Source organism: Colobus angolensis, unplaced genomic scaffold (assembly GCF_000951035.1).
Source record: "Colobus angolensis palliatus isolate OR3802 unplaced genomic scaffold, Cang.pa_1.0 Scaffold558, whole genome shotgun sequence".
NCBI classification, from domain to species: domain Eukaryota; kingdom Metazoa; phylum Chordata; class Mammalia; order Primates; family Cercopithecidae; genus Colobus; species Colobus angolensis.
Window position 1 is genome coordinate 945,568 of NW_012119132.1, and position 25,125 is coordinate 970,692.

The 25,125-nt window shown below is 39.4% G+C and overlaps 1 protein-coding gene across 5 annotated transcripts in view; it reads left to right on the forward strand.

Moving 5' to 3' along the window:
• NRXN1 (neurexin 1) overlaps nucleotides 1–25,125 on the forward strand; it is a 1,138,235-nt gene that overhangs the window by 534,540 nt on the left and 578,570 nt on the right. For all 5 annotated transcript variants that reach the window (XM_011961493.1, XM_011961492.1, XM_011961491.1 and 2 more), the window contains 2 exons: nucleotides 2,668–3,049; nucleotides 4,283–4,473. In XM_011961493.1, the coding sequence (XP_011816883.1) occupies nucleotides 2,668–3,049; nucleotides 4,283–4,473 (573 nt within the window). The remainder of the gene's footprint in view (nucleotides 1–2,667; nucleotides 3,050–4,282; nucleotides 4,474–25,125) is intronic.

Below are 25,125 nucleotides of genomic sequence, written 5' to 3' on the forward strand. Positions count from 1 at the left end.
ATCTTTCCCTTTGATTCAAAAGGTAGATACATGGGGGAGGGGAGTTAGGAAACTGGAAAGATAAAATTTACCTTTTTTTTTTTTTTTTTTTTTTTGAGATGGAGTCTCGCTCTGTCACCCAGGCTGGAGTGCAATGGCGCGATCTCGACTCACTGCAACCTCCGCCTCCCAGGTTCAAGCAATTCTCCTGCCTCAGCCTCCCGAGTAGCTGACATTACAGGAACCCACCACCACGCCTGGCTATTTTTTGTATTTTTAGTAAAGACAGAGTTTCACCACGTTGGCCAGGCTGGTCTCAAACTCCTGACTTCAGGTGATCCTCCTGCCTAGGCCTCCCAAAGTGCTGGGATTACAGGCGTGAGCCACTGTGCATGGCCGATTTTTAAGCTTCTCATGTTCTTCATTGTACTTAGCTTCTTAATTCAGTGTTGCTGGTGTCTTTAGAGCTTTATATTTGGAAGTAATTAAAGATTAATGTTATTTGTTACCAAAGAAGTAGATCCCCATAGAACAATATTGAGGTCATTGAACAGGAAGAACTGAGGGAGAAGATAGAAATGATGTCACAGGAGAAACCAGAATTGACAAGGATATAATGGTACTTTTGCATCGGGTAGACAATCAGGAGGTATGGTGGTGAGGGTAGGGAGAGAGGAAACAACTATTTATGGTGACATTTTTGTTTTAAAAATGTTTGCAGAAAGGGACTCAGAACAAGCCAATGACTGAAAAGAGAACATGCCAAGGATGAGTAGAATGTTGTTTCCAGGATTAAAATTAATAAAGAGTGTTTGAAAATAAAATAGGGTTAAGTACAGTTCAGGGGAGTTTTGTGCACAAATACATTTATAATCATCAAAGACAATTAACCAAATATGTAAACAATTTTTCTTGCACAACAAAAAGCATGCCATCAAAATTTTACTTACAGATATTTCCTTAAAATGCTATCTAATATTTTACTGTCTTGACTTAAGAAATGGAAATTTGTCAGACTGGCTGAAGGGGACACACATAGGTGGTTGTTCAGTCTTCATTACCCCTGGAGAAAAGGTTCAATGCATTTTGTCAGGGGCTGATTCTAGGATTAGCTCTAATTAATATTTTCATTAATATGGATGATGGAATGGGGTAACTTGATACATTTTTCAATTATGGCAAATTGGGTGGGGAAGCTAGCACCTGGAAGAACTTGATTACAAAATAAGTGAACATTTTTAGTTGCAGAAGAGAGTGACTGACAGTTTATTTAGACAAGAGCAACATGTTGGGTGTGAACCACTAGTACTGATACAAGTACTTTATATTTATGTTGTGTTATAATATTTAGAAAACAAGTTCACATCTTTGCTTATTTATCTTACCTTCAACCTTGCAAACAGGTAAAATGATCACTCTGGAGATAAAGATGGGACTAAGTCTGCTATTAATGGGCTTGACAGAGAAATATGGAGGGATAGAAAGAAATGAGGACTGAGTGGAATAGTCAATTGCTGAATAAATTTGCATCCAAGCTTCACTCTAGGATGTTTAAAGATTTTTGCCTTGTGGTATGGAGCATGGTAGGCTAATTTTACTGGTATTATCAAAATTGGGCAGGCTTTCAATTAGTGTATTTTGCTCAATTTAGTTATACAAAACTTAAGGACAAAAAAAATGGCGTAGGTCCAGAAATCAACACAATTTCTAATGTGTTTGGAAGACTAACGTGAACAAAAACTATGGCCATTATTGAGCATGAAGAGGGAAAGTGAATAGTATATATTTAACTTCAAACACACTTTCATGTTTCATTACTGGAAGAAAGGGCTGCAACTCTCCACTCTTTCTATTGGGTATAGGGAACTATATAGTCATTTTTTTTTTTTTTTCCTGAAAGAACATTTATAAGGAATAACATCACCTAACCATGAAGCTGAGATGTATCACTTTCTAGTGGGATGCCTGAGAATAATCCACGGCCCCTAATGCGTCTCTCTGTGCACCCTCCCATCTTTCCCTTTTCCCTCCCTCTTTCTTTTACTGTTTCCTCACTCTCTTGCTAATTTGTTTATTTTTCGGCTTTAAAAAATACCATTACTTGGCCGTGCGTGGTGGCTCACGCCTGTAATCCCAGCATTTTGGGAGGCTGAGACAGCTGGATCACGAGGTCCGGAGATTGAGACCATCCTGGCTAACACAGTGAAACCCCGTCTCTACTAAAAATACAAAAAATTAGCCGGGCATGGTGGCGGGCGCCTGTAGTCCCAGCTACTCTGGAGGCTGAGGCAGGAGAATGGCGTGAACTCGGGAGGTGGAGCTTGCAGTGAGCCCAGATTGTGCCACCGCACTCCAGCCTGGGCGACAGAGCGAGACTCCGTCTCAAAAAATATATAAAATAAATAAATAAATAAAATAAAATAAAAATAAAAAATACCATTACTTTTGTTAATGAGGATTTTTTTGTTAAGACTAAAATTTGGACAGATTAAAACCTGTCCTAAGAATGTTTTATTACATAATCCAGGCTTACCTTTTAGCATCATTTAAGTGTTCCTACTATATACAACTGAGTACCAAGGAAGTGTTTGGCTCCTTGTATTTTACAATGTGATATTGCTATGAAAGCCTAAAGTTGAAAGTGCCTTTCAGATATGGAAAATAATCATACATTGTCTTCTCTTTTAGGTCAAATGGCAGGTGATCATACTAGGCTGGAGTTCCATAACATAGAGACTGGCATCATCACAGAACGACGGTATCTTTCTTCTGTCCCCTCCAACTTCATTGGACACCTGCAGAGCCTGACATTTAATGGAATGGCATACATTGATCTGTGTAAAAATGGCGACATAGATTACTGTGAGCTCAATGCCAGATTTGGCTTCAGGAACATCATAGCAGATCCTGTCACCTTCAAGACCAAATCGAGCTATGTTGCCTTAGCTACCTTGCAAGCCTACACTTCTATGCATCTTTTTTTCCAGTTCAAGACAACATCCCTAGATGGACTAATTCTATATAACAGTGGGGATGGAAATGACTTTATTGTGGTTGAATTAGTTAAAGGGTGAGTACATGCCTGTTCAATAACAAATAAATAAAACTTTGGAAAAACGGACATCAGTTTCCAAAAATATACACTAAGAAGAACATACTGGCTCATAAGGTGGTGGGTGGAGTAGGTGGAGGACAAATAAGAATGCATTTGTTTAAATCATCTCTTAGGTATCTTAAATTAATATGGATTCAGGACAGTTTTTTGCACCTACATTTTCACATATGAGATACAAAGTACATCAGGCTCTAATTTATGGTAGGCATTTCATGAATCTTACAATTCAAGTGGGCATTTTCTGACTACGCACAATGTAATTCCACAAAAGCATTGCTACAAGTTTGTAGGATAGTCTAAGCTAAATTAAATAGCTAATTCAATATGCAGATTATTTAAATTTCAAAAATCCTTTTAACTCAAACTTCATTCTATGTCAGAGTTCCTCAGAGAATTTAGAAAGGAAGATTTATGTAAACTTTCCTTAAAGCTGTGAGGAAAATTTAATGTATTTTAATTGATTTGAGCATTTATTCACTCATTCTGCAAATATTATTGCATATTTACAATATGCTACATCACGTGCCATGCACGGATATAAATGTATATACTTCTGCCACCGTTATGTACATCTCAGATTTCTACCACCCCAAGTCATACCCACACACACCAACACACAATCCTAGGGTTTGTAGATGAACACATAAATAGAAAAGAAAAGCACTGTGACATGTTTCTTGAGATGATTACATGCAAAGGCTCAGGAGAGTCTTCAGGGAAATTAGAAAAACGTGTGGAGCAGGGAGTGGCTGTTTAATCTGGTTGTTGAAGGATGAGTACACATTCCCTATACTCAAACAGGGAATCGAGATAGAGGAGAAAAGCAGGTGCAAGAATGAGAAGAATGGCCATTTCAGTGGTTAGAAAAGGATGGAGGGAATTATGGAAATAGGGAATGTGTGGTGAAAGACATTACTTTCCAAATTCATAAAGTTAAATGTAGACCATGATTTTAAAAATAATTTTCACCATTTCCTTTAGTGAAGACATTGAATAATCCTCCTTGCTGAAACAGAATAATGTTTGTTACCTTCCTGATAGCTGAGTTTCTATGTAATTCATTGTCATGACTTCTAGTAAGGATGGAACCACCTTAAAAAAAAAAAAAAATCTCCATTTGTAATATCTACTTTAGCTTCATCAAAATTTAAAAAGTGATGGCACTTTACCCTTTAATTTTTTTCCCAGGTACTTACATTACGTGTTTGATTTGGGAAATGGTGCTAACCTCATCAAAGGAAGCTCAAATAAACCTCTCAATGACAATCAGTGGCACAATGTGATGATATCAAGGGACACCAGCAACCTCCACACTGTAAAGATTGACACAAAAATCACAACGCAAATCACCGCCGGAGCCAGGAACTTAGACCTCAAGAGTAAGTGCATGTTAAGTCTGAGTAGCCAGCCTTGCACCTCAGGGTCTCCCTTCACATGGGAAATCCTTTGCTTAGGCGTGTGTTTGTACCTTCTGCAAAGACTGACCAGAATTTCATTTTCAGCACATAATTAATAATACAACACACAAGTCTCTGCTCCCCTTTAATGTGGTAGGAACCTATGTATTTTTGATAACAGCTCAAAAAATGCAGCACCTAAGAAAGCATGCATGATTAAAATGTAAAAAGTTAGAAAAATATAATACTAGTCTGGCTATTAAAAAGGCATTTGTAAGTTACTTAAGTCCCAACAGTTTTCAACTGATTTGGAGTCAGGGAACCACATATATAGGAGCTTATTCTAGAGCTTATTAATTTTCTTTCCTTGGTAAGGTTTCCTAGATACTGTCAGACTCCCTGACCAACAGGAGTTGAGCCTGGCTTAGATACCCTGTGTCTACAACAGTGAATTCTATCCCCCATCCCAACAAACACACACACACACGTACACACACAGGAATGCTTCTTTCACCAGCTGCTAAGAAAGTCTTAACATACGTTTCTCTTCCTTATTGATACTTCATTTCTCAAATGTACGTGACAAAATGCTGAGAAAACATGTCAATAATAGGAGAGAAATGACTGAAATTTTTATTTGAATCACACTTTGTGATTCACTAAGAATATATATGTGTATCCCATCTCCTTTAACACTACAACAAGCATTCCAAAAGGTGTTATCAGAATGTTATTCTCAGTGTAGAAAATCTGAGGTTTGAATGACTTGCCCAGGGATAAAACAACACCAACACCCTCCCCCAACCCCATGGATTCTTTGCTCTATCCTGATGCATCACAAAGCCCCACAGATATCATTGCAGGCATAATTTTTCTTGGAAAGAGCTGCTCATTTTATTGATGGGATCTTTCCCTTTGATTCAAAAGGTAGATACATGGGGGAGGGGAGTTAGGAAACTGGAAAGATAAAATTTACCTTTTTTTTTTTTTTTTTTTTTTGAGATAGAGTCTTGCTCTATCACCCAGGCTGGAGTGCAGTGGCACAATCTCAGCTCACTTCAACCTCTGTCTTTCGGGTTCAAGCAATTCTCCTGCCTCAGCCTCTGAAGTAGCTAGGATTACAGGTGCCCGCCACTACACCTGGCTAATTTTGTATTTTTTAGTAGAGACGGGTTTTTGCCATGTTGGTCAGGCTGCTCTGGAACTCCTGACCTCAGGTGATCTGCCCGTCTCGGGCTGCTCTCGAACTCCTGACCTCAGGTGATCTGCCCGTCTCGGCCTCCCAAAATGCTAGGATTACAGGTGTGAGCCACTGCACCCAGCCTCAACAGAACTCTTTCTAGAGAAAAATGCTCTTTCTAAATACAGTGAAAGGAGAAAGAAAAGTGTTTCACTTTCTGTAATTGCAGAATATATTTTGAATCCTGGGACTTTATTTGTTCAACACATAAAATGTGTAGGAATGGCCATCTCCCTTCTTTCACAGTGGGCTTCTTGTTAACTTCAAAGAGATCTTATTTGTACTCACAAATCTAATAGCTTGGCTCAAAAAATAAAATGAAATTCAAAGAAGTGCTTCTTACAGGCCAAACTTTTCGCTTTATTCTCTCTGGTTGAAGTGCTTTTTCTTCTGTATTTTTCATGTGCCCCTGTTTAGCACAGTTGGCTCAGGTGGTAATTGTCAAAAGAAAGGGAGAGATTGTAAAATTCAGTGTGTTGACCATGCCACCAAAGCTAAAGAAAAAAGTGCCCTGTTTGTGTAGGTTAGACATTAGTAAGTATAAGTGAACTTCTCGGGAAATTAGGAATACTCTGTTGGAGATTAAAGTGGCTAAAAAAAAGCAGTTCATAATTGGTTGAAGTATGTGCCATGCACATACACATTGAGGGTTCAGAGAAGCAATGCCAGACAATGGATTGTATTTCTTCAGATAGTTAGGACACTGTCTCCTGAGAAGTAAATATCCGTTCATTGTTCATTAACAAATGGAAGTGAAGGTAATAGGAGATTGTAGTCCAGGATTCCTTCTGGTGGGGGTACTTAACACATCTAAGTACTTCAGAGTTAATTTTTATTAAAGCATTAAGTGATGCATAACTCTGAAGATAAAACAGGCTTTGCCCATAATAAAGAAAAAAAACACTTTAAGTATGAATTTAAAAATGGCATATTACCTAATATTAAGATATATAGTCATGAACTCACTGTACTTGTGTTTTTTTAAAAAAGCACAATTAAAATTGTTTGTGAATTTCCCATGTGAAGGGGCTAATCATTAGTATAGAATAATACCTTCTGCATTGCAGAAAAGTAAAAGCAAGTTTCTAAAATGAGTCCAAGTTTGGGCTGATAAATTGGGTGTGTGATCCAATGGCAACAGTCATTGCATGTTGCCTCTTATCATGTGCACCATCAGCTAGAGGGAGTTTGAGGACAGCCTGCTGTGGGGCCTGACGTCTCTTGTCTCCCATCATCACCACTTTGGGTAAGTGTGGCTGTGGGCATTGGCCAGAGCATGAGTATTTACGGAGCATTGACTTTGGAAAGAGGACAGCAGGGTTTCTGCAATGGAAAACTCTCCCTCTCTAGGAGAACACTGGCATTGAGGGAGCACTTGTAGGACAGAGAAGGACAGGATGCTGTGAAGCTGTAGTGGGGCATTGAAACGAAGCCGGGATCACCTGGAAGGCTTTTTTTGTGGCAGCAATGTTTGAGGGATATTTGAAGGGTGAGTAAGAGGGACGAGGCATTGTTTCTTTTTTCCACCTGGATGGCTACTGGATTTTAGAGGGGTTTATTCATAAAGGAGAACTTCTACATGAACTCTTTGCGCAGACATGGACAGCAGCGTTTTCTTTGCATACTAGTCACTTAGCATTGAGCTGCTGGAAAAATGAAAGTTGACTTATTTTGGTCAATAGGTTGTATTCTTAAAGAATTAAAGAAAACATCAGATTTACTCTCCACCCTGCTGAAAGTCACTGCAACTATCTTTGGTGCTTCTCAAAGGAAGGTCAGCCAATGTTAACTACATGAGAATCATGTAGTGATGTTTGTGAAGTGCAGATTTCTGGATCCTATCTCACACCAACAGAGGCAATAATCATTTGAGAGAGATGTGCAGAAAACAACAGGCATCTGTTTTTTCAAAGTGCATTGACTGATAGAGATGCCATGTGCTACAGCGTCCTGAAATAATGCAAGATCTGTGTTGATCCAAATTTAACTCATTTTTAAATTTTTGTATAAATACTGGTTTTGCTTTTATTTCAGAATTTTACTGTTTTTTGTTTGTTTTGCCAGCCCTGGACTGAAGTCACATTATTGGCTGGTTAGGATTATTGGGAGAATTTTTTCTTATCCTCCTTATGTTTTACTATACCTTAAAAAGACACTAGAGGGCAGCAAAAGGCCACAAAACATACTGCAGAGGCCCCGGGAGTTGGGGAAACCTCAACCTGCTCTATTTGCAAGGGGAAGTAGAATTTCTTTTGTTTTCAGACATCTAAAATTCCACAGTTGGCTTTTATAGTGATGCATGCTTTTGTCCATAGCTCTGTTTCATTATAGGAACAGGACTTTTAGTGTAGAACTTTGAAAACTGGGGCCCATGTATTTCATTCTCCACCTTGACCCCAATAGAGACGATCAGAAATGGGCAGGAGTCTAATGATCTTTCTCTCAGAAGATAAATACCACGCAGCTGACCTTGTTCAGCTTATCTTTCCTGACACCGCTCGATTCTCAGGGGGTTGTGTGTCTCTCCCTGCTGATACAGTTTTGCTTTCATCTTTATTTCCCAGCTGTTTGTGTTCTATTTCCTCTGGTTATTATGTACAAGCAGTAACATGCAATGAAAGGAGCAGCAGAAATTTGCTCTCTGGAATGATTTCCTAGCCTAACTTTGTATTCATTTCAGGATTTCTGAGCCCTGCCTCCTTTGGAGAGATAAAGGGTTGGTGCGATTCTTCTTTATGTTCCTTCTTTTGCTCTTGTATTTGGCAAATTTGTATGTCAGGATGTGCATATATATGGAAGGGAGCTAGTATTTATTAATTACCTGCTAAATGCTAAATAGATTTAACTGAGGTTATTGTATTTAATCCTTGCAATTACCCAGGGATTTAAATTGAGGTCAGTCTTGCTCATTCATTAATCTAGTTGAAGAGAGAAATAGGGAGGAAGAATTGCTTTTGGCCCCCACCTTCAATGAGTACCCTTATTTAAGGCATTACCTAAGTTTATCCTTCAGCAAATTGAGGATATACAGTTTACTTGATAGGGGAAAATTAAAGATTCCCAGCTGTGTAGCATAGAGCGCCCTCAGGTGGCCACCTAGCAAAACTACATAAAATTGAGTGCAGTGATTTATTTATGGGCCACATCTAGGTTAGCCCAGACGGCACTTTGTCCTTTCTTCCTCCTCTATTCTCTCTCTCAAACCAAAAATTCCTTCAGGGGTTTTGAGCTCTGGCATTGTCTTCTGATCTTGCCCCTTTTCCTTCTTACCACGATCACCACCCATTTATCTCCTCCTCAACATTCCTCCTATTCCTCCTTAAATCTCACCCTGAAGGGAACTGTCTGCCATTGTTCATCCTGATACCAAGCCACTGAAATGTCCCTGAATCAGAAACAACTCAACAGGGACTTTCTTTTCAAATATACTCAATCTCTAAGCAAAATTTGAAGATAAATAGTATTCTTGCTCTTTTCTTCTTGATCTCTGACCAGTCGCTATTACTCAGCTCCTTGCCTTCTGCAATCCTGAATATAACACATATCCCCTCCATTTTATACCGTTTCGTGTTGCTACTTGACAAATCTTTACTGCAGTCATTCAGTAAACCAGATTCTGTTCAAAGTCATAATCACGTTTAAACATGCCCAGGCTTTGTAGATTCACCACATATAACACCTGACAGCCCACCTGTCTTGGCCAGATACTTTGTTTCAATAGAAAATATTCATGGAAGGGTGATGTTGAGCTTAGCCTTAGAGCAGGATACAGCACCGGAAATGGAGGGAAGGTTCTGCGGTTCTGCTGTCCTGTGGTTAGTCCACCTTTATTAGCTTTTGTTGTTGTTGTTTGGGGGTTATCAGTTTTGTGTGTGTGTGTGTTTTTTTTTTTTTTAGTCTATAAGGGAAAGAGATTTATTCACATTATTTCCATTTGTAGGAGATTATTTTAAGGATCCCATAGGAAGTAAGAGAGACAAGAAACCCTTTCAGCTGTTGAACAACGAGGCCACACAGACGATAAGAACTTTGTTCTTGGAGTCATACTGGGATCTCAAGAGCCATCCTCTTGGTTGTTCCCTTGGATACACATGCTCACTGCTCCCTAATCCATTGTCCCACCAGGACAGCAGTGCAGCCACCCTCACGCTATTCTGTTTGCTGGCACTGCTGTGAGATGGCTTCTCTCTGCCTCCTGGCTTCTTCCACTCTTGGCTTTTTCTGTCTCGTGGCTTCCACCTATGGCTTTTGTTCCTGTGTATGTTTCCACTTCTGTCCACTCACCACTTCATCCCACTTTCCAGTTCCCCCCAGTACAGGATTTAATACCATGTGTGGACCTGGGTCTAGGCTATAACTTCATAAGCTTTTGCCCCGCTGCTTCTGGCCAGGCTCGCTTCTTTAGTCCAATTAGCTGTGAACATAAAGGTAGCTTTTTGCACTTGAAAGGGAAGAGAAGGAGACTGTGTGTTGGAAGGCCATCTGTAACTGCTGAGAAAGGAGCAGGGTAATTTTCTCATTTTGAAGGGCCCTGAATGCCACGCTGAAGATGGGAAGGATGAAATTAAAGGGTTTTGAGCAGCAGAGGAGAGTTCACAATGTTCGTTAGAATTATTCCTTTGGCTTCAGTGGGATGGATGAGCCGAGGCTCAGGAAAAAGACACCACTTTGGAGGCAATTGCCATCGTATAGAACAAAAACAATAAGGTTCCCAGTATTTAGTAATGAGACTTGACATTGTTACTCCTTTCCTTATACGAGAATTACAGAGCAGTTACTTGAAAGATAGAGAGAGATGTGAAACTACGGTTTCTCTTCTGCCACATCCATTGAATTCCCGGGTTTTGCAGACTTCATCTCAGTCTATTCTCTTTACTGTAAAGCCTTTGTCAGTGTGTTTTAATCCTACCTTAAGGGGTTGAGAAGTTGAGAGTAGGATTGAAACATTCCCTTCCCATGCAGTTATTCCCTTCCCATGCAGTTATTCCCTTCCCATACAGTTATTCCCTTCCCATGCAGTTATGTGGGACTTGCCATCCAACAGTTGGTTTGGAAGTTCTTCCCTCTGCTTCCCTGTGGTTCTTGGCCCAGGTCACAGTATTTCAGCAGAGTTTAAATTGTTTATTCTCTACTAAAATCATTTAAAAAAAAAAAATCCTTCACCCATTTTACTTGTTTCTGAATTTCTCTGACATTAACTATGGGTTGTCTATATTTAGTTTTATCAACTCCCTCCAACTATATTATTTGAAATTTCTCTTCCCACCATTAGAATCATACGAACTAAGGAACTATAAGTGATCTTGGAGATTGTCTGGTCTGACCAATCCCTTTTACATGTGAGAGAAATATGCTCCGGAGACATTGGCCTGCACAGCTATCCCAGTTTCACACTTCTTTACCATAGCTCAGAAGACACGAGTTGTGTTGCTCATATCAATCTCAACTGACTGCTAGTGACAACCTAGCAGCAACACACTGAAAAGAAATCTGCACCTTTACATGGATTCATTGTTGAAGATGATTGGTGTGATCAGTCAGAGACCCGAGATGGAGACTGGTAGTGAGAGGGCCACCTGTTGACTCTGCTTTTGGTGAAACTTTAAAGGTGCCAACCCATCCCATTTGCAGATACATAAAGCCCTGGGGCTGGTTTCTTCTCACCCAGTGCACTGGCTGAACTCTGACAGCCACAGGCCTTGGCTTCCATGCTTAGAACAGCCACAAGGAGGTTGTGCACAGGCAGAAATAGCTTTCTTCAGCTTTTCCCACAGCCAAGTGTGGGCTACTGGAAAGTTCAATCCTATGCCCAGATGCCTTTCATGACAAGCTGACAGTTTACCATGTCCCACCACCAGCACGGTGGTGATTAGATGGCTTGAGCTCCTCGAGGTGGTGACATTTGTGCAATGGAGAAGCAAGTACCTGCCAGTGCTGAGAGCTGAGTTCTCAAGGGTCAGGTGATGGCTCACAAGACCTCAGCCTCATCCAGAGATGAGCCTTCGCTGCAGGTCCCTCTTTAGGGAATGCCAGGAGTGGTGCTGTGTTGTCTTGTTAGAATTCGAGCTTCTTGGTCAAGTGCTCTTTGTCAGCCATCTGAGAAGGCAGATATCTGACAATATCTCTCTCATGCAAGTAGGATTTAAATCAGAGTTTTCCCGGCTCTGAGACCTCCCTCTTTTTGCTGAAGGGAGACTTATACAAAAGTCTTTGGAGTTCAGGTAGCATAAAACCATTCAGACTGACAAGTGATGGGGAAAGGGACAGGGTATAGCAGTCAACGAAACCACGGACAAGAACAGAGAAAGATCAATGCTGGGCTTCATAAAAGGCATATTTAGGAAAGCTCTTAGTGATAAGTCAGAGTTGCAGCCTCACTTGGTCTCCACTGGTGCTGTGAGCTGCCTCCGATCGGCTGCCCAAGGAGCATTCCCTTGTTGCTCTCCCTCTCTGCACACTAGTTTTCTCTGCTTTCGTAAACATTGGTAAACATGGCCTTCTCAGACCTGGCTTTTCACCCCTGATCAACTCAAATACCCAAGAAAGACTCATTTAAGTTTAGCAGTTCTAGTGCCAAATTCTTGGAAGAGGACATTTGATCGAGACAGATGTCCTCCCTGTGCCAGGATGAGGAAATAAGAGACAGAGTCACATTATACAAATATGAATTTACTGGATTTGTTTAAAGAAATATTAGGATAGGCTAGTTGGGTTACAAATGAAGATATGAAAAGCTCAAAAAGTGTGATTTTTAACCTGCTGTGCAAGAATTAAGGGATCGGGTTTGCCTTGCTCTGGAGTAGGGGAAGAGGATAGGGCTTAAATTCTTCAAGGTGGTAGAATACTAGGTGCTAGGTGATACCCAAATATTTAGATGATGAAACTCATAAATACTCGAGTGAGCAGCATTTGTTTTTGGGTGGAGACAGAGACTTTGTTTATACATAGGAAGTACGTGAGATAGCAAAGCCAAGCAACAGTCAGAGGTTCCCAGGAATTCACAGGAAACACCAGGAGAAGGAGGACTCTAGATTTTTACCTTCTGTCCAATTGCAAGGGTCCTAACCAGACTCATCTAGATCTATAATGGACATAGGGGCCCAGGCTGACATCTGGGCAACGTTACAATTGTTTACTATAGATCCTAAAAGGGAATGGCACTATTATTTTCGGGCAGTTGTCTCATCTAGTTGGATTTCAGTAATAACGCAGCCCCTGCCCTGTTTCAGCAAGACCCAGAAGAAACCAGCTTCCATCCCAGATACCATCCAATTCCTCTTGAGCCATGGATCAACATGGAAGTCGACTTGAAAGTTGGGTGGGCTTAAACTGCCCCCACGGTAGAGAAGCTCAAAAGCTAAATCTGCCATCTTTACCCCAACAGGAAAGTGCATTTTTAATGGCATCGTGCTGTTGTGGCTCTTTATTTTCATGCACTAGAGGGCACTTCCGGTGCTGCTCAGGAACCACATAAGGTCAACGAGTGTTCCCCACTGACATCACATGAACATGGTTTTCTGTGTCCATTCTTAAAAGTGGCCCGTGTTTGGCCTTTGAAATTAATTATTTTGGTCGTTCTTAAGGACAATACAAAAAGCATATAGCATTATAATTAATAACACAGTCTTTGAGGTCAGAAAGACCTGGGTGAAATAGCATCTCTACCATTTCTTTTATGTATTTCCTTAGGCAGGGTATATCACTATCACCATCATCATCATAATCATCCTCATCTACCTTTACTAGGCATCAGGTAAGAGAGCTACATATATTTTCTCTTTAATTTTTGTGGAAAACTGGTGAAGTTGCTATACGTATTGCCATGTAACAGGTGATGAAACTAACATAAGGCTTAGGGAGGTTAAGCATCTCACCAGAACAATAATGATAGTAATACTAAATAGAAATTATTTTAGTCATTTCTAAGGGCTTGTCATATCTCATGTACTGTTGTAAATATTTGCACATGGTATCTCATCTCAGTTAATTCCCAGACAAATACACAGGGTCTGTCAGTGTATTCTTTGATGCTCACGGGTTTATAAAAAGGACTAGGAGGGCTTGTAAGGCTCCTTTGGATCTGACAGGTGTCGGAAATATTTAGACCAATTTCCCATAACTACCCTAGTACAGCAGAGCCCATTTGCCATCTCAAGTTTATCAGAGGTTGACTAGTATGATGTTACTTATCAGTATTCCTAACCTGTATGTGGGAAGTTCTCTCCTCCCTCTCCCCACCTCACGCCCCACTCACACTCCACTACCCACAATACACACACTCCTTAGGCTTCTCACCGCTGGCTTCCCCTTAGTGTGCTGGGACTGTAAAAAGAATTCAAACACTGTAAGGGCCTGTACTAATGTACCATTATTTCTATAACACAACAGCCCTTTGACAGTTAAAAATTTAACATGTGTAGTTCCCTGTATTTTTTGTGAAACCCGATGAACTAAGTTTCCCAAAATGATGTCCAAAATGACATTAAATGTCTTTTGGCTGTGACATGTGTGAATCACACACATCACTAGAGTGGTATTGTAGAAAACTGAGTATTTTCATGAGAAAAACTGTCTCATAGCTTGGTTCTGTCTTTATTCTGTATCCAAAGATATAATAAATTACCTTCATTACTGTCACTGTCATCCTCATTATTATCAATTATGTCATTTATGCATGTGTGTATGTCATACATCATGTTAAGGGCTTATATGTGCAAGGATTACATTAAATAAGCATGATGTCCTAATATGGTCAAGCTATAATTTTTTTTTTTTTTTTTTAACTCAACCCATCACTTTAAAATGTATTGTGTTAAGGTATTTGTACCATGTACTGATTTAGGGTAAATGTTTGGGTTCACTTTTAAGGTAATTATGTAATAATTTTATACTATGAAATATAGCATTCATTAAAATTACAAACTGCCAATCTGAGTTACTAATCAGAGCTCAAAATTGAGGCTCCACTCTGCTTTGGTCAGTCACTGGCAGTGGGGGAAACGGCAAGTTCAGCTATTGCCTTTTCCTGCAGTTATCTTTCTACAGCTTTTTGACATGGCACATCAACTGATGCTGGGGCTCTGGATCTGGCAGGTACCTTGAATTCCTCCTCTCCTAGTGCATTCTTGGGTTCATCCAAGGCTTTTCTGTTGGACCTTCCAACCTTAATCCCTGTGTAGGGGGATGCTTCTGCTCCCTTCTCACAGACTATTACCACATGGGGCTGCCCTGTGTCTGGGCAGCCCTGCCTGTCTTGCTGTCATGCACATGGGGCCCACCGTGGCCCATAAGGAGATTCCATAGATCCTTTGACCCCCAACCTTGGAAGTGTACCCCATTCCCAATGCTCTCATTTCCATTCCATTCCATCTCAAGCTCTTTAAAGTTTTCTCAGCATGTCAGGTGTCAGTTCTGCATCCCCCAACAGTTGGGAACACAAAGCAAGTGCTCCAGGAGACCCTTCTCTGAGACCTGCCTTGCTAGGCTTGGAGCTAGAATGTAGGAGCACAAACTCACTGCCTAGTAAGAGCTGCTTCAAAAAATATTCTCAGACATCTTTCCTTCCCATTTCTGACCCATTTTATTATTATTATTTCCTTGATGTAGCTGAGGGGTTCAAGGGCCTTAGAACCAATATTTCACCTGGTCCTTTATAAATGTTGAATCTGGGTGTCTGTCTCATTCTTGCATTGTCTGATATTGACTGTGTTAGCACTTCAGTCAGAAATTCAATTTTAGTATTCTGTTTTACACATTCGGTCTCTTAATCCTCACAACAATTAGATCACTGAATTATTAGTGCCCCCATTTTACAGATGAGATAATGGGAGACTTGGAAGGTTTAAGTGAGTTACTCATTCTCACATAGCACCAAGCGATAGAAACAGAATTTGAACCCAGGTCTATGGCAGTATTTAAATGCTGCCATCTGTATTTGCCAAAATATTTGAAAGGATGACTTCTGAATATCTAGAGAGAAAATCTAACATTTATTTTAATCTTGGGGGGAAATGTCATAAAATAAAACACTTTCTATTCCGTAAAAGATCTTAATCAAACTTCTACTTTTCTACTACATTGTATAACATTGAAAATTCCACTTCTGGTAGTTGCAAAGGAACTGGATATTTCTACTTTACCTTCTATACGTTCTCTTCTCCCCTATGCCTTGCATAGCATCTATATATTGGTTCTATTTTCTTAGCCCCTGAAGTCCTCCTCAAACAATACAACTAACAACTGTAATTGCTATGTGTCCTTTATATGTATTCTGCAGAACATTTGCATTTATAGGTATGTAGAACAGGCTCTGGCAAATCTAGTACTTGGTTGGGTGATTGGGGGTTGGCCTATCAGTCCATCATTGGCTGGTGCAAACCCTTAATTTCTTTAGCCTTTAGGAAAAGTTCCTTACACTTCCCTGACCTGGAGGAGGGATCTCCTGCTTTTAAGTATCTACATTTCTCCTTAAGAATAGTTTATGTTGCAAGAATAAGGTGTTTGGAGACCTAAGTTTGGGAATTACACTATAGCAACTGGATGTGGTGACCTTATTGGTATTAATATTCCATCTTTGGAGCACAGAGGAATTCTTTTTTTAGGAAAAAAAATACAGAAATGTTCAGATACTTAAGGAAAAACAAGAGTGTGATTTGACTGCAGGAAGCTCATAATATTTTAAAAGCTCTTTGGCAATGTCTGTAAATTTTTTTGTGTATGCTTTATACTACTTTGTCCTTTCAAGCTACACAGAAAACCACTGGTAGTGATAACCTTTTTTTATCCTGTTTATATCTAAGTTGAGAGCCGGTGCCAATTTTTCACCTGCATTAGAAAGACCTATTACAGGAAAGAGCTGTTCTTTTATATTTATCCTTTATACCACTGGGTCTGCCCCACCCAAAATAAATGTTCATTTGTTTTGGAATAAGAAAAAAAAAAAAAAAACTGTCTTTCAAATAAGAAAAGTTATTTTGGGAAAGAAAGTCTAATTGTTCTATACACTATTTGAGAAAAATAACAAGTTTGCATAAGTTCTGCTACTTGTTCCCTATTTCTAAGTCTCTTTTAATTTCCAGAACAGTCATTTCTAAACTCCTCTATCTATTCTACTACTGTCATTGAGAAGGTTTTAGTAAAAATAGGAGAGTGTGGTGCATCAGAAATAGAAGTAGCCTGGGAGTCAAATGCTTAAGTGCTGGCATTACTATTCTTGTATTTCTTGTATTACCCTGGGCAGGTAACTAAACTTTTCAGAAGGGTAGTTTGTTCATCTGTCAGGTAGGGATAATAATAACCTTCCTACCTTTTGTGAATGGTTGCAACAAGGATCAAATGGAATAAGAGATGTGAAAGTGTTATGAGAAAGGGGCCCTGATCTGGAACCCAAGAGAGGGTTCCTGAACCTTGTGCAAGAAAGAACTTGGGGCAAGTCCATAGAGTAAAGTGAAGGCAAGTTTATTAGAGAAGTAAAGAAATAAACAAATGCCTACTTTAAAGGCAGAGCAGCGTCATGCACTGCTGAACTGAGTATACTTATAGTTATTTCTTGATTATATGCTAAACAAGGGGTGGGCTATTCATGAGTTTTCCAGAAAATGGGTGGGCAATTCCTAGAACTGAGGGTTCCTCCCCTTTTTAAACCATATAGGGTAACTTTCTGACCCTGACATTGCCATGGCATTTGTAAACTGTCATGGTGCTGCTGGGAGTGTCTTTTAGCATGCTAATAAATTATAATTAGCATATAGTGAGCTGTGAGCATGACCAGAGGTCACTTTCATTGCCTTCTTGGTTTTGGTGCCCAGATTCTTTTTTTTATTTTTTATTTTTTTAACTTATTTATTTTATTTTATTTTATTTATTTTTTTGAGATGGAGTCTCGCCCTGTCACCCAGGCTGGAGTGCAGTGGCACAATCTTGGCTCACTGCAACTTCTACCTCCTGGGTTCAAGCGTTTCTCTTGCTTCAGCTTCCCAAGTAGCTGGGACTACAGGTACGTTGCCACCATGCACAGCTAATTTTTGTATTTTTAATAGAGATGGGGTTTTACCATGTTAGCCAGGATGGTCTCGATCTCCTGACCTCGTGGTCTGCCTGCCTCGGTCTCCCAAAGCACTGGGATTACAGGACTGAACCACTGCGCCCATTAACCAGATTCTTTACCGCATCCTATTTTATCAGCAAGGTCTTTGTGACCTGTACCTTGTGTGGATCTCCTATCTCATATGTTACTAAGAACACGTAACCTTTTGGGAATGCAGCTCAGCCCAATAGGTCTCAGCCTTATTTTACACAGCCCCTATTCAAGATGGAGTCACTCTGGTTCAAAAACTTCTGAAAAAAAGCACCTTTCAAACTGCACTGTTTATGCATGTGTAAGGTATAGCAGTTTATGTGAGGTTGAAAACCCCTGCAAATCCATATTCAGTCCCAGAAAGCATTACACAGTGAGTAAAAACAATGAAGCCTGTAACAGTGACAGAATTGTCTGCTGTAAGGAATGTCACAGGTATTTAAACTGGCTGTCATTTGGATGAGGCAAAAGGAAAAAAACTGAAACTATTTGTACCCACTTTTTACCTAAAGGTAAATTTAAATATTTAAAGCCATTAGATGAAGTTAGCTTGGCATGGATTTATATCCCTGAACTCGCACCCCATCTGCCACAGTATTACTGGCATAGAGTGGGTTTAAAAGAAGATGGATTACTACACACACTCCCATAGCAATTTCACTTTATTATTTCCCATTTAGCATGCCAACCAGGTTTCCTCACAGTCTATGGCCAAACATATAAACAAAATGTCTTCCTGTTGTAAGCTGCAGAATCATACTTTAAAAAAAAAAAAAAAAAAAAAAATTTGGGGGGCAGTTTTGTTTCATAATTTAAAAAAGAAACAAAAGTTCATCACGCCTGTAATCACAGCACTTTGGGAGGCTGAGCCGGGCGGATCACGAGGTCAAGAGATCAAGACCATCCTGGCTAACATGGTGAAACCCTGTCTCTACCGAAAACACAAAAAATTAGCTAGGCGTGGTGGCGGGCGCCTGTACTCGGGAGACTAAGGCAGAAGAATGGCGTGAACCTGAGAGGCGGAGCTTGCAGTGAGCAGAGACTGCACCACTGCACTCCATCCTGGGCAACAGTGCAAGACTCTGTCTTAAAAAAAAAAAAAATTCAAAATATCAAAAGAATTATCTGTTCTGTTCATATGGATAATAACAATATTAACTCCCCAACACTCACTACAGGAAAACTTTAAGGTCTAAGCTCTTATCTTATTGGGGTTGCCACTCCCCAACGTGTCCCACATAAGTGCTGGTTTGTATTAGGTTGGACCCTGGATACATACAAGTGTCTGATTTATCTCTTTGTGGGGGAAAATTGAAAAGTAACTGCTGTATCTAAAAATCAGATGTTGATTTTTGGTAAAAACATTTTGATAAAATTTAATTTAAAAAGTTTTGAAGCCGGGCACCCTGGCTCAAGCCTGTAATCCCAGCACTTTGGGAGGCCGAGACGGGCGGATCACAAGGTCAGCAGATCGAGACCATCCTGGCTAACACGGTGAAACCCCGTCTCTATAAAAAATACAAAAAAAAAAAAAAAAATAGCCGGGCGAGGTGGCGGGCACCTATAGTCCCAGCTACTCAGGAGGCTGAGGCAGGAGAATGGTGTGAACCCGGGAGGCGGAGCTTGCAGTAAGCTGAGATCCGGCCACTGCACTCCAGCCTGGGCGGCAGAGCAAGACTCCGTCTCAAAAAAAAAAAAAAAAAAAAAAGTTTTGAACATAAGAATTCTATTTATGTATCAGAATTTGAATACCTAATATTTGTTATTATGGAAGCAAATTGACTTTGTCTTTATGTGATTACTCTGTTATTATGCAGATGAGTCTCTTATTGCACAAGTTGTCCCAGGAATTTGTTAACTTGCTTGGATTTTTGCTACCATTTATTACCATTACTTTTCTCAACTAGCCACAACTCTCCAAAATTTCCTGTATGTTGTCATTGTGGAGCTGTATATATTGGCCACTTGCCACTTTAAGTGTACAGAGTGCATGTCAGTCTGGATTAACTGACAATTAACAACGTTTCAGAAGACCAGGATTTGCAATAAGACCCTACCCTTTTCTGGTACTGTAGCCCTAAACTGTAGTTTCTTCATCTGTGGCATGTGTCCCTGATAACCTTTACTCCTCTTGTAGCTCAACAGGCAACAACCAGGTAGAACAATATATGTGCAAATGCTTGGTCAAGTTTAGGATACTTCACTAATGTCAGTTATTATTATAATGATAAAGTCAGAGCTGTTTTTTTTTTTTTTTCTGGTTTTCACTATGGTAATGCCTGACACTGATTACCAAAGATTCAAGGCAATAAGGAGGACCTCTCTCACTCAGACAGCACTCTGTACATTTCAGTTCATTTGTCTCAGTGATTTTTGTGGAACTCAAAGTCATTTTAGCTACAGCAATATACTGCTAGATGTGTAAGCCTGCTGTAGGATCAAGAACACCTGTGGCTGGCAAGGAGCCAAGAAATAGAAGCTTCAAACTAGAAGGACTGTAACCCTCGGCGTCCTTGAGTGGTGGCCCAAAGGCTAGATGTAGTGAAACATCTGCAAACCCAAAGGAAGTACAGATGGGGATGGACAAACTCACTAGAGCAGAACACTAGGGGTCCACACAGTTAACTTCTCTGTGTTCTACGACGCAGAGAGCAAATAAATGTATGCCTTTCTTTGTGATAATAACAGAGCAGATGAGTCTGGAGAGACGGTGTGAAGTGTTCATGGTGTCCATATGCCTATGGAGGATGCATGAATCAGGTCGTATTTGTATATGGAGCAGCACAGAGCCAGAAGGAAACAGAAGGCCAGGATAGGCTCAAATTTAATTTCCCCCAAAGGTTTTTATACTTGTTTTAATTGGAAAAGACGATTCATGCATGGGTTCTCATTACTACACACATTAATACTCCAAACTGTTTCCACACCTCTATCTTCACCTCTGTGTCTCCTTCTACAAATAAATTCAGTGTTTGTCAGTTAAAACTGGTCATGAATTACTCTATCAAGTTACTCTATCAGAAAGGGAAAAATATGCCATTGAATTCCCTAAATTTTTGTAATGACCTGAATGGCCTCACCTTTGTGTTTAAGAAAGGTCAGGCCGGGCATGGTGGCTCATGCCTATAATCCCAGGACTTTGGGAGGCCAAGGCGGGTGGATATCTGAGGTCAGGAGTTTGAGACCAGCCTGGCCAACGTGGTGAAACCCAATCTCTACTAAAAATACTAAAGTTAGCTGGGTGTGATGACATGGACCTGTAATCCCAGCTACTCTGGAGGCTAAGGCAGGAGAATTGCTTGAACCTGGGAGGCAGAGGTTGCAGTGAGCCAAGATTGTGCCACTGCACTCCAGCATGGGCGACAGAGCAAGACTCCATCTCAAAAAAAAAAAAAAAAAAAAAAAAAAAAAAGAAATGGATCAGTAGATGAGAGATTTTCCACAATTAAATTAATTCATTATTGCTCAGGTGAAAGGAGCCAGGGACAAATATGAGTGCTGCCCTAAAACCTTCCCTATGTCCTTATTGTTTCAATGATTATTTTTTGAATGTGAACTACTAATTCATCCATTCATTCAATGAGTCAACAAATAATTATCAAATGCTTACTAAGTGAAAATGAGAATATAAAAGTGTTTAGGATTATTCCTTCAAATAATTTATAAACTAATGGATACATAAGGCTTCCACATACAAAGAACTGTAAAAGGTAAAATCATTTTCAGAAAAGGAGTTCAATTTTTTTATGAGGATTCCAAGATATTTATCTGTGGCTAAGGAAACAGGTACACATTTCCAAGGTGGATTTTGAGTTGAGTCCCCCAAGTTCAGTAGGATTTTGAAGAACAACATCAGAAGAGGAAAGGCATTCATGCTGGAAATATTGTATACCATAAACTACGATGAAGCAGCGGGAAAAGGCAGGGTTGGAGAAAGACTGGCAACGTAGTTTGACTAAAGATCGGAGTGTGGGGAGAAGATAGATATTATTTCAATATTCTAACTGGCAAAAGTGATTTTGGAAAGATAGTTCAAAGTTTAGCAAAAGTTTTGAAGAGAAGTAATTCAGAATCCTGATCACTGCTGAGCCTTAGACTTAATTTAGATGATACAGAAAGGTATTAAAGATATCAGAACACGGTGGAGTGACTGAGACAGTGTTGATGAGGAGGCTGAATGGAGACAGCGACACCAGGTAACAGGTTAGTGTCTAAAAGGTGTGTACAAGGAGAAAAGTAGATAAAAACTGGAAATGGGAATGAAATCGAAACGACAAATGTCAGAAGTATTGGCAAAGTTGAGTCATTCAGCCCTTGGTAGTAGTTTGATTCTAAGGTGTGAGATATAAAATAAAGTTCAAAATGATTTTTCATTTCCAATCTGGAGAGCAGGTAGACTAGAAATGTGGCTGTTACACAACATGAAAGTCTAGAAAAAGTAATTTTATAGCAGGGGAGATGATGAAGGTTTGATTTTAGGCTGGACCTAGAAATTTAGGACAAGTCTACAGATAATAATTTATGGTTATTTCCTACAGAAGTAAAAATAGATTGTTGTAAGACCAAACCTTTTATGTACCAAGGGAGACTAAGCTGTATAGAAGTTAAAAGACGATCAATAAATCAAACTGGTGACCACTGAGCATCTATTCAGCAAAGAGTTTCTAAAATTAATCTCTAAAAAAAAGATTTATTAAAGACACAGATCTTGTGTCTCAGAACAAAACATCTACTTGAATTTCCACTTTGATTTCCATTTTGAATATTTTATAAGCCTTGAACTTAGAAATGATCTTGTATAGTTTTCATTGTTCATTTCTGTGTGGTTTGTTATAAAAGTTTCTGTTTGTCTACTTGTAAGCTCAAGTAGGTTACAGCAGTATTAACTTCCCATGCTTTTTCTTTTAGTAGTTTAATATTGTTTATTTAAGCAGTCACACTTAGGCTTTCTACTAAGAAATCAAACTAATGTTTGTTTCTCAGATATTATAGGTCATTTTCTTTTATCTAACAGCGAGCACCTGTTTTAGAGGTTTGGATTTGTCTCCTAAAGACAAGCTCTCTCAGTGTATCTAGATAAGGTCTGACCTTCAGATATTCCTTTATGTGTGTGCAATACAATATTAAAATTAAAGATAATGATACAAATTTGGGGACAGAGGTCGATTGTTCCCCTAAAGGCACCCTTCCCATAGAATGTTCTCAGAAACTACCCTAGCTTGATTGCACTACTTTTACCATCCAATCACAATAAGAATTGGGAGAAAGCGTTGCACCCAAATTTTCTCTCCAAGGTCCAGTCTTCTTAAAACAAAGTGTCTAGAATTGTCCTTTCTCTAGTCCAGCTATAGGAAAGTAAGCTAATGTGTGTGGCTTCACTTTTTCTTTTTCCCCAAATGCTAGTTATAAAAGTTTGTGAGAGCTTCCTTAATATTTCTTAGAGTTTTAGCTATTCAGATCTATAAGGCAATTGTCCTTTTTCTGTATGCTTTTTTAAAAAATTAAAATGAAAGTGAGATATTTAAGAGGTTCAAAAAAGTACATGTGAATAAACAGGAAAGCTGAGTCAAAGAACTAATTATACCTTGACACTTGCATTCTGCTACTGTAAGGCAGAGCTTGGTCTTTACTCTAATTCCCTTATGCTTCCTGTTTTAAATGAAGAGAAAATCTCTACCACTTCATTTGTCTGCTTTTGGTTGGTGGCTCCCAAGGAAGGCCTCCAAGCTCCAACCTCTGTTCCCTAAGCCCCAGGTTAGTATCGCTTGATTCCTCTAGGATGTTCCTACTCAAATTCCATATATGCAATGTTAAATGCAATTTTATTTCTCCTCCGGATTATTACTGCTTCAAATTCCCTAGTTTCCTAGCCTGCTTTACTTTGATCCTTGGACTTCTCATTGTCTTTATTTATATTTTTCAGCCAGCAGTCATAAGTTCTATAGTGGCCTTTCTTTTGGCTTTACTTATGCAATATTATTTACATAACTGGATAAATAACTTAAAACTCCTTTCTTCCAGTCAAGCCTTTTATTCTCTTTCCTAAATGCCATATAAATTTTATCTCCATGGTACATTTGTGCTGTTCCCTGTGTCTGGCATCCACATTTTTATCATTACAATAGTAATGTCTCCCATACTTTCTTCTTGTCTCAACTTTTCTATGATGCCCCACCTTGCAACCAAAGTCCAGAAAAAACCTGTTATTTCTCTGATTTTCTAAGGCATGTTTAGTCTGTACCTGACAACCTGGCCCTTGGGCTTCATAGAGTTTTTTTTTTTTTTTTTTTTTGGTCCTCTTAATTGCTTTGTGTCAAATTAGAAGATATTTGTCAAGCAACTTTCCATATTACCAGATTCAGTGCCACCAAATTTCAAATCAAGTCAAAGGAGCTCTGTGAACTGCTTTTAGAATAGTGTAAGGCACACTTCCAGCATACAAATGACTGTCAACTAAATCCAATAGAAAAAATAGTATGGAAAATTTATAAAATTGACATCTTGTCACTCCAATTGTACTAGAAACAGGAGACAAACTATACTTCTCCTTCTTCTGCATTTCTCAGTGCAATAAGCCTAGATTGAGGTACATTATAGATGTGTAGCCTTACAGATATACTGACATAGCCATACCGGTATCAATCATGGGCTAAGTCCATGCTGTATACTAAATGCTTCATGTACATAGTTTGTAATCCTTACGGCCTTGCAAGGTAGGCATTATCAACCCCATTTCATAGATAAAGAATGTGACTCTCAAAGAAGTTATGTAACTTAACTTGCCTACATTGAGAGAGCCAGTAGGTGGCAGAGCCATGGTTTGTAGACAGAGGAAACCAAAATGCCTGTGCAGTGTTCCCTAGTCAATACTGCTCAACTACTGGGGAATGGATAGTCATGATATCACCCCAGTTCATTCACAGAAAACACTCTTGAGAGGAACATAGTGCCTGTGTATACACAGTACTAAAAATAAGTGTATTATTGAGATTATTTTTAGAAAATCACCCCCTCAACATTTGAGTTTTTGGTATTACACATGTTCTCTACATCTTTTGCTGAAAGTGTCCCAGTTCAACCTTTGCCTTATCAATTGCCTACATGGTCTTTAAAGCATATGAATTAAAAATCAACCACTGATTTTGAAGAAGAGGTAACAGGCTAGATTCATATCTACAGGAAACTTGGCTTTTAATGGTTGCCCATCCAGGCTCTTGTTCATAAACAGGGCCATTAAGTATATCGTCTTTCACATGCACAGGGATTCACCTGCAGGACCCATTAGTGCTAATGGGTCATTTTTTTTTTTTTTTTTTTT